We start from the raw sequence: 11,182 nt of genomic DNA, 5'->3' as shown, positions 1-11,182 counted from the left end.
AGGAATTTTTCTTCAAATGTTTGGCGTGTTCTGTTCCTGAAAGATTTACTAATATTCTGGAGATTTTTTTCAAGTTCTTCGGCCTTTTCCTTAGGGAAATTTTGTTTCTTATTTGCTGCTAAAAAATGGCGTCTGATTCAGTCAATGACTTTGATGGAACTAAATGAAAACGTGATAAATTAATGTCCGATATTTACAGGCTCCCGCTAGACGGCGTACTCGAGCGTTGCGATCGCGAATAGTTACCTTAGGTGGGAGGATGTAAAATATTATGTGCTTATGCGCATCGTATTTTTTGTTAAATAATTTATTCATTATATATCAGTTTATAGATGGCAAAGAGAAGAGTTTTTTGGTTGCCATCGTGATGGTTTAGAATGTAAATAGTTTTGAGAGAGTAAGATATATGTTGTTGTTTTTTTTTTAATATAAAAGGAAGATTTATTAACTAAACAATAAAATTACAGCACCGCAGTTTCAGAAACCGCTGAAAGAAAGAATAGCTTCTTCTTTCTGGGAAAAGCTGAACTAGATCTTAGCCTAAGGCTAGGTGCGATTGTCAGCGCCCTCTTGAAAGCCGCACCTTATATCGATTACTACTACTTCTACCCAACGTTTCAAGTTTACTTTTGGGCTATGTTGGTCATGGCCACTTAGCATACGTAGCCAAGAATTAGCAATACCTGACTATAGTCCAGGGAATAGGAAAATGTGTAAAGTAATAAGAAAATAGCACATTGTTTTGCTTCTGTGCAATGTTCACTGTTTATTTTATTTTTTTACTTATCGAAATAAACTTTAATCAGAGGGTCTGTGCATCAATGTGTTGTTTATCTGCCTTATGAATTTCATGTTACAATTATTGTCCTGCGTGTAGTAAAGAGTGCGTGAACCTCATACTTATGAAAAATTGTATATAAGTGTAGTTATGTTTCAGCTTATGCCTTTCAATCAGATGGTCTGTCCCCGACAGTGTGGTTTATCTACCATGTTATTAATATTGTCCTGCATGTAGTAATGAATGCGTGAACCTCATACTCATGTTTATGTTTCAATGAATGTTCATTTAAACTTACCGACAGCTGAAGACGATAATAGTGAGTTTGAATTTACCATTATTTTGTGGAGATCATAATTCATCGGAATCATGAGCTTATCAACTCCTCTTAAAAAGCAATTTCCTCTTAAATTACTGGGCATTGACAATGTTATATGTTCCAATGAAGAGGTACTGGAATTTTTAGAACTTTATGTGCCACCATCATCTATAAGTTATTTACACTTTGATTCATATCAAAAGTTCTATGTAGTTTTCTTGAATGACATAGACTCTGTTTGTACTTTGGTTGGTAAAAGACTTTCTTACAGTCAGTGCAAAATTGACATTTTACCTCTCTTAGACTATTATGTTGTCAGAAATGTATATCCTGATTTAACGAATGAAGATCTTATAGACATATTTCGACCCTTTGGAAATGTTTATGACGTAAAAGCGCATCATGTACTGCCTAACTCTTCCAAGTTCTCTCATGTTTTGAGTGGGAATCGTGAAATAAGTTTTATGTTGCCAGGTCACGAGATAGGGGTGTCTGTTCCAGGAAGTGTAGTTTACATGCCTCATACATTTCACATTATTAAATATTGCCCTGCTTGTAGTACTGAAGGTCATGCCATGCTTCATTGTCCTGACATTGAGGATAATTGTTTACCACAAGAAACTTCAGTTGAATTGGAAAGTGACATAGAATTGGAGGACTTTAATGTAAAAGGCATGTTATCTGATGATGATAAATTTCTACTTGCAAGTGAGTTGGATACCAAACATGGGGTGTAATGTGTAATGCTTTTTTTCATTTGCATGATTGAAAAGAATATAAGTTATCCTGGGTGCGTAGCAATTTTAAGAAGTGCTTAAACATGCTTATTTTAGTTTTTTAAAAGCCCTTAAAGGTGCTTTTTTTCAATTGGATGTTTTTAAAAAGTGCTTAATTTTCCCTTTTTTAAAATGAGATTTTACCATATGGATTTTCGATATAAATTATGCAAAAAGACACAGTTCACATTGTTCTCTTCAAGGTTTTCACAATTAATTCAATCCCAATCTATTTCAGTGTATTGTCAGTACCAGAGCTCATTCTAGGCAGGGTAAACAGGGCGCAGCACCCTGCTGCCCTTTTAGTCAGAAGAATCCACCCTGTTGCCCCTGAAGTAAATTAGTGTCCTGATGTAATAAGACTCCATACCCTTTTTGCCCTTTCTTTCCTCAACCCTTTATTTTTTCCCCAAACTCTACAGTGGATTTGTCAAACTTTTATTTTTAACTCTTTTTATTTAGTTTATCATTGCTGTCAATACATAGATTTATATGAGAAAGGAAAAATAGCCAACACACCCCCATGTTGCACTTGTCTTTGAAAGTTTGCAGTTACTTCCACTATCATTAAATCATAACTACAGACACTTAAAAATATACATTTATTATTTTATTAATATATGCATGCATTTTAGATAAATTACCAAGCTAATTAGCTCATTAACTCAATACATATGTTAATTTATTAATGAAAATTAGTAATTAATATGATTGCTTTGCTACTTTTAATAAAGTAAAAAAAAAAAATTCTTTTACCAATTGACAATGTTTTTTAACAGAACGTGTAAAGCCTGTGGAAAGAAATTATTGCCTTTTTAGAATAATAATGCCCTTTTTTTAAACTTTTGCACCCTGCCCTTTTTTCTGCCTAGAATGAGCTCTGATCAGTACGTAGGGTATGAAAACACCATGTTTTACATGATTCAAAATTTCATGATTTTTGACAATTGTCAAAAACAATGCCAAAAAGTTTTTTTTTTTTTTTTTTGACATGACGGTTGAAGCAAAATAAAACTGTCAATTGTCAAAAACTTTCCTACTCTGCCTAATTATGATATTTTTTTAAAATACTTAAAAATAATTTTTGAGTGCTTAAAAGGTGCTTATTTTTTGTTGAATAACTTAGCTATGCATCCTGTTTATCTGTTTGACATTAATTTCAGTCATAAGTAATATAATTAATATCATAAAAATCAATCTTATATTTTAACTAGGCAGGTAAGAAACTAAAAAAAAAATCATAAAATGGATCAAGCTTAAAAGACAAAGCTTACGAGCATCCTGGAGACTGGGATATTTCCGTATCATGGTCTGTCATGCCAACTACAATCAGCAAGGTGCCAAATAGATTTTTAAACTTGCAATTTTTTTTAATGTGGATGTTTATCCTGGGATGGGTACAAGGTACAACTTTCGCATTGGTCCTTTTCTGTGATGTTTTTTAGTTTCTTGAGGGCCGCTGCCTGGAAGTTGCCAAGACTTTGTGATTATTTTTCTTTCATTTATTCCAAGCTAAACAGCCAAGCAATTTCATTTAGCACCTCAATTGTTTCAGCTTGCATGAACAGGTACTGATAGCAAACTTACCTCTTCACTATAATCGTACGACTCCAATTTTCGTTAAAAAATTATGACTCATTATTTCAAAGATAAAATTTATTTTTTAATTATTATATAATTTCATAAGGATTAAAATCAGTCTTGATTTTGCACCAATTTCATCATAAATCCATGTGATTTTTCAGAAATTGTTTTTACAGATTTCTACTTTTTTTTTTTTTTTAATTTATAAAAACTTTTATTATATTATTCCGGCAACTGAATTTAGAATTGTGTATTTAAATAGTAACATTTTACTCGCACTTACGATTTGCATCAATTTTGTCAAGGATTCCCATTGTTTTTTTATTATTGCTTTTTCAACAGTTATATCCTTGTATTTCTACATGATTTTTAAAAAATACTGATATTTATAGAAAGATTTTGATATGTCTAAGTAAATTCCAATTACGCATCTGAGTAATTACCTATTGATTTTTGCAACGATTTCATCATAAATCCATACAGTTATTTAGAAATTACTGTTACTGATTTTTATATGGTCCCAATGCATTTAATTTAATATTATCACAGGTGAATTTCAAATTGCAACATTGAATATTAACTTTTTAATGCAAGCATTCCATTTTCATCATGAGGTTACGTGTTTGAACTTTTTTGACAATGATACCCATGGATTTCTAAATAATTTTTAAATAGCTCAAATGTGAATAATCAACTTTCGATTTTCAACATAAATTCAATTTTCCACCAATTTCATCATAAATCCATATGGTTTTCTTAGTGTGATCAAAGAGACATTATTTATGTATATATGTAAATAAATATATTCATTAAATGTATAGGCATAATCATAATGCAGGTAAAATCAAATTTAATATTTGTTGAATATCATTAAAGAATATGAGTGAAATGATAATGAAGACGATTGAGGAAAGAGTATCGTCTTTGTAGAGGACGCCGTCAGTTTTCATGCTTGTGATTGGCGCTTAAGATTTATTTAGTTTGGTTTGAAATTAATAATAAATAATATGTATTGTTGCTTTTTAGATTTGGGGTACAAATATTGTCTATATATAAATATAAAGTTAAGTAATTTAGTGTGTATTCAGAATAAGCATTTTGTACTTAAGTATTCAACAGAAAATAGTTTTTTAATGAATTATATTATCTGTTCGAAAAAAGCTTATATTTAAACTAGAGATGTACCAGGTTCTAAAATTTTGCTGGATCTGGATACCCAGCAAAAATTTTATTTGTTATCCAGCCGATTTATGTATTATGCAGAACGAGTATTTATTTATGCAAAACAACATAAAAATAATTTTCTTTCAAACCACTATTTTTCAAAATATAATTCTAAGCATAGTGCGTAGCATTTTTAAAAAGTGCTTAAAGGTGATTATTTTCGTTTTTTAAAAGCCCTCAAAGGTGCTTTTTTCATTGGGTGCTTTTAAAAAGTGCTTGATTTTCCAAAATGGGATTTTTTTCTTTACCTTGTCGATTTTCACCACATATAACGTGTGTACAGAAGTGCGCTTTTCACTTTGTTCTTTCAACGTTTTCACAATTTTTTATGAAATCGCCAATCATTTTGCATGTTTAATTAAATACTTGCGAGTATGCATGTGCGTCTACTGAGCTGGGTTTTGTGAGATTCTAGCTCTCTCATGCGCAACTCTGCTAGCATAATCAAGAAAAGAGTTCTTTGTCAGAAATTATTTATTTTATCATGATCATGTAAAGTCTTTGGAAATTATTTTACATCTTGTTAATATATATAGTGCTTATAGTACTAAAAAATATTTTCTGAGTGCTTTAAAAGTACTTAAAGGGTGCTTATTTTTTGTTGACAGATCAGATTTATCTACTTACCCTGTCTAAGGAAATCTAATGTGTAATTGTTTAAAAAAAAAAGTTTTTTTTTTAAGATTTATTTAAACTAAATCTTAAAAAAAAACAATTCTCGAAAACAATTCTAGCTGAAGAATTATTGATCTAAATCTTTGTTATGACATGGAGACATCTAATTGTGGACTAGAATTGTGTCTAATTGTAGACCTAATTGTGGACTTCATTATTAATAAATTTTTCATTTGATTTACTGCAATTTTCAATAGCATTTATTAATTTATCTTCTGTTAAACATAAGATATTTTAAAAATATTTTAGCTCAATAACGGTATGAACAATGTTTCAATTGTCAAGGTTTAATTTTTAATCTTTTAATAACTATTATATAGTTATTAGATGCATTCTACTATAACATATTCTTTTTTAATATATTTTATTTTCTGTGTATTATGAAGAAGTCTATTAATTTCTTTATTTACATTCATGTAGGTGTTGATTAACCATTATATCAACAAAAAAAAGTTCTTATCATGCTCTCCATGATTTATCCATTTATGGAATCGAATGATATTTGACTAAATTGATAGAATTTATGATAACTTAAAGTAAGAGATAAGAATCAGTAATAGTCTGTTACCAGATATTACTGTCTGTTTTAATGGAAAATGTTACCTGGCCGTTATAAATTTTTCTTAGTATTATCATATCTTCAAAATAAATGGTACAAGATTCTACGATCCCAGTAATCAGTCTAATTTAGTACTAAATTTACAATTTTCACTAAGTTATTTATGAATATCTTCTCTGAAGTTGATAAAACTTAGATATATCTATAATGAATTCTTTGACAGAAAGCACTAGATTTCATTATCAAAAAATCCACTTTTAAAGTGTTTCACCCTTAATTAATATTTGAAATTAAGTAAGATTCTGTTGCATTTTTTTTTTCTGGGAGTGTTTACATTAAAAACTTAAATGTTTAATAACAGGTATGCACAAGCTTCTTTTTTTTTGACAACACAGATTAAAAAATGCCATGTTTGGGACCAGCATGAGCAAGGTAAAATAATTGTAAAGGTGTATTTATAGTTTGTCTATCTGAGTCAAAACCTGTCTTAAATAATGCCCTACTTGAAATAATTAAACCTTGTAACCATAGTAACCACCACCACTCCAGACAAATGACTTGGGAAGTTCTTTACATAGACAAACTATAGATCCTAATTGAAAGTACCATATTTTTATAGCAATTTGTAAAATTTGCACAAAATCACGTATCTTGAATCTGACACATTTCAATCTGAACGCATGGCCATAAATAAAACTTAAAATTAAATGGTTACAATCAAATTCTGGCTTGTACTGAAACAAGAAAAAAATAAAAGAGCAGGATGGCTCGAAAATAAATTTAAAATATATCTCATACAGCATTTTTTTTTTTCTGTGCTGAAGAGTAAAAATTTTCTTTCAATTTTTATAAATATGTTTTTTAAAGACTTCATATATTTTTCATTCAAAACTGTTCAGGGACCACGTCACACTCTTTGTATGTTGTGCATCCCTGTTTAATAATTACATGCTCCTTGAATGCAACAAAAATATTTTTAAAATTTTAGTGCTGTTTTCCCTCTTCTAAATTGAACTTTTCCTCAAAATAGCAGTATTTAGGAAAGTGAATGTGTCTTTCCAATCAATATAACTATATCTTTCCTATAGTTGCACTTTACGTTTTATCTTCTTTTAAAAAACAGTGAAATCTTGTGCATATTTTTAATTGAAATTTTATTATTAGACATTGTTCATGTTATTTATAGTCTACTTTTCTAGTTCATATTAGAAATTATTCATAACTTTAATAATATATATTTCATTCATAATAATAATGTTACATCATTTATAAACCCATTAACTGTCAAGCCTAGTATGTGAAATTTTATTTTAGGATATCTTTTTCTGTATTAAGGTATGTAAAGAGAAACCAGTTTGTGCTGCAGAAAATATCAATCATATAATTTTTCAATTTTTTTTCCTTATTACTGATTTATAAAGAGAGAAATTTTTTGTAATTTATGTAAATAAATTTTGAAAAAATTCATAAAAAGGTGTTTACTTTAGTGCGAACTCGTTGATTTTTTGCTGACAAATTAAGTAAATTGCATATCTGAAATGTATAGCTTGGCATCAATTTTTACTCGAAGTTAACTGACAATTAATGGGTTATTGGAAAATGTACATTTGTAACTGTATGAATTTTTTATGTATTTAGTTGGAAAGTTTGTAAGCATCAGCATTTTCTTTGATTGCTGTTTCTGATCAAAGCAGATGTCATCATCTCTTTATTTTTGAAATGTAATATATTTCTTTAACAAATCAATAAATAAAATTAAAGACAGACTGGTTTCTCTTTCCTTAAAAACATTGTCTCATTCTATTACATCATTTTGATCATTTCATCTGGCTATATCATTTTAGTTTTTGTGAAACAACATAGTGCTTTTAGCACAATGTAAATGATTAAGTTTTTTTTAGCTTTAATTAATTTTCAAAAAGTTTGCTCTATTGTGGTTTTCTTTCAATGCTTATGTCATTTTCTTAAAACTTAACCCATATACTGGAATTCTCGGTAGTCTCAAATCAACAGTGTCAGTTGTAAAATTGAAAAGGATATTTTTTTTTAATTTATTTAATAATGAAACAGAAAGTATTATTTATAAATATTCATATAAACATTCATATTCATAAATATCATATTCCTTTTCTGAAATGTGATATTTTTCTTTTCCATGTCGATTTTCGCCACGTATTTTGCAAAAGGGGGGTTTTTACAGTGTTCTATTCAACATTTTCGCGATTAATTCAACCCCGATCTATTTCGGCTTACCGCCGTTCTGTAGTGCATGAAAGCACCATTTGTTTTACATGTTTAATGAAACACTTGCCGGTCCAGCTATACTGAGCTGGATTCAGTGGTAAGGATTTTTGACCCTCATGTGCAACCCTGCTGCATTTTGCCAGAGATTCTCAATTTCAGACTTCATTTTCCGCCCTCTGTAATAGAATCGAAAAATCTCGAATTTTTGCTGAGACGGGGACCAACTAAACATTGTCGATTTTTTTTTTCTCGATTAGTGATAGAAAATTTCATTTCTCTTGTTATTATGTCAATCAAGAAGCTTTTCCTAGACCTCCCACTTTCTTCGATCTTATTTCACCACTTATTTGTATCGCTAGCCCCTCCCCCCTTCGAAAGGAAGAAAATTTTAATTTTCTCAGATATGGACCCTTTTCTCTAAAAATAGGAAGGGGGAATGAGTCACCTATAGGATGCTTAAGGATATTTGAGATGAAAGGATGTTCTCTGTCTGCAGTAAATCAATTGCTTACACTTGTCTTGTCCTATAAAGTGGTTGTTCTCAGAAAATTTAGCCTTGTATTTCAACCCATATGCTAGTGACAATCACGGTGATCCTTTTCCGGTGCCTTCGAATTCATGAAATCGAATGCTGACAGTACCTCTTTTGTTGTTTTTTGGCGGGATTGTTTGTTACCCACAGAAAGCAAGATCAGATTAAATTGGACCACGTTTCCCAGTTGTCTTATGCTTATAATAAAATAACAGGAACAACAATATTTTCCCCACTCGTTTATGAAGAATGGCCAATTTTTATTTTAAGAAAAAGTTAAATGGAAATACCTTAATTATTAATTTATTTCAATCTGATGTGCACACGAGAGCAACAAGTTAAAATTAAGCACAACTATTAAATCTATTTTTAGTGACAGATATAATATTATTTTCAGAATATTTACATGTCCAAATTATCATCTCAATAAAAATTGATGAAATATAATTTGGTTGGCTCAAACTTAAATCATTATCATTAAGGATTTTCTTTATTAGTTATTAAACATATTTTTAAATTCAATTTGTAAAAATATCTTTCTTAAATTTACTATTTATTTTTAATTTGAAATTTTCAGTACTTTTCTTATTTCCTAATTATAATTTTTACAAAGTTCGTTATAAGATTTACAAAATATATTTTACTTGCACTAAACCCGATTCAATGATTGAAAATTTGATTTTAAAATTAAAATAATTTTAATGGGTTTAACGTGTTTTTCAACGTCGACGAACATCTGGTTCACATTGTGAATTTACACATTTTTTGTGCACAACTTTTATAACATTTATACAAGACTCTAAGGACTAAGGAACCTGTAATTATTTCCTTATTAAAAAATTAGCTTGCATTCATATTACATACTATATATTTTAAATTTTAAAATCTAATTTCAATATTCGATACATATAGATAAAAAAAATCATAAGTGATGCGAAGTGTGTGATCATATTTATACAAATTTAACCTCTCCTCTACAAAAAGAATTTCGAAAAATGATACTTAAACACAACTCCATTTTCTTCCTTTAGTGAAGTGAATAGAAAATTTTGAAATAAATAGGTGCCAACACAAGCGTTACGTAATTTGACGATTACTTTTTCCAGTTGCAATGAGAATGTAATTAAAAATATAGTATGAGCAAATATTTTAAAAAAATGTGCAGCACATTGAAACAAATACTGCAAACATGCATAACACAGTTTTTTTTACATCAAAAACCAAATTTCTTACGTCATCAAATCTTTGCATCAAAAAAATTTTTACATCAACTATTTTTACATAAAAAAATCAAATTGCTGAAGTATTAACTTAGCTACAACTACAAAAAATATTCTGTACTCATAAATCGTAGCAGTATGTTATAGAATCATTGTAATGGATAAGTAAATAGAGACTTTATCGCATAGAAATTCACTACCTAATTTCATGTTAAGACCAAAAGTAAAGATAACATCTTTCGTTTTTTTTCTTTCATTATGAAAAAATTCGTACTTAGAAATGTTTGTTATCTACTCTTAAAATGGAAGCTCAAAATAATAAATTTATAGGCAATGTTCCGGAAAAAAATTATGTACTGCGAACATTTAGTTAGACCTTGTGGTGCCCCCCTATCCTCTGGTGCCCTAAGCCGTAACCTCCGAGAAAATAGATCAGTGATTCTCAACCTTTTTTTTTTTGTGGCGGCACACTTTTAACGATTTCGAAATTTGACGGCACACAATGAAAAAAATTAGTTTAAGAGTTGTTTACTAACCTATAATACACTGTGTTAAATAGTTTGTGATAATAATTTTGAATGTGAAATAAAATAATGTGTACTACAAAAGCACGTTTATTAAGAGATTAATTATTTCTTTCGACTAATTTTTTATTAGTTAGTAACAGTTATTTATTTTTTTTGCTAGTTATTAATTGTTAACTTGTTTTCTATATTTATTAACTGTTATTTTTTTGTAATTTCTTGTTAACTAGTTTTTTTTTTTTTTTGCTAATTATCAAATTGTTAGCTTATTTTTTTTGTTAGTTATCATTTGTTAATTTGCTTTTATAACTATTAATTGCATAGCTTACTTTAATGATTAGCTTTTATTTCCGTTTGAAAGCTAATATTTAGCTTTCTTTTGTTAATTAATAATTTTAATAATCATTAAATTTTCTACTTATTTCATTATTTTTTAAAATTGCCAAAGACAATTTAAACGCTTCCTTCTTATTTTCACTTATTTTAAGATTGTCAGAGACAAGACAATCGCCGACAAAATGTTCACGCGGTTAAAGCCTGGAAAAAATTATAAAAAGTATATGTACATATATATATACACTTTTCTTTAATTTAAACTTTACTCATAATAAAAAAAAGTATTAAAATTTTTTTTGTATCATTTCTAATATTAGGCGGCACATTTTAAGAATTTGGCGGCACACAAAAGTGCCGCGGCACAGTGGTTGAGAATCACTGCTCTAGAATATCCAATGGATAGTTTGTATT

General features: G+C 29.0%; 1 protein-coding gene across 10 annotated transcripts in view; it reads left to right on the top strand.

Annotated features, from left to right (window-relative positions):
- Positions 1–527: 527 nt before the first annotated feature.
- LOC107440902 (uncharacterized) overlaps positions 528–11,182 on the top strand; it is a 45,733-nt gene continuing 35,078 nt past the window's right edge. For 7 of the 10 annotated variants that reach the window (XM_043046652.2, XM_043046649.2, XM_043046657.2 and 4 more), the window contains exon 1: positions 529–1,805. In XM_043046652.2, coding sequence (XP_042902586.1) covers positions 1,148–1,805 — 658 coding nt within the window. In that variant the 5' untranslated portion in view covers positions 529–1,147. Of the gene's footprint in view, positions 1,806–11,182 lie in introns of all 10 variants that reach the window. The other 3 variants (XM_071178356.1, XM_071178355.1, XM_043046653.2) reach the window with 2 other exon arrangements.

Source organism: Parasteatoda tepidariorum, chromosome 3 (genome assembly GCF_043381705.1).
Source record: "Parasteatoda tepidariorum isolate YZ-2023 chromosome 3, CAS_Ptep_4.0, whole genome shotgun sequence".
Taxonomy (NCBI): domain Eukaryota; kingdom Metazoa; phylum Arthropoda; class Arachnida; order Araneae; family Theridiidae; genus Parasteatoda; species Parasteatoda tepidariorum.
The sequence above is the reverse complement of the archived record's forward strand: the minus strand, read 5'-3'. Positions and strand labels throughout refer to the sequence as shown.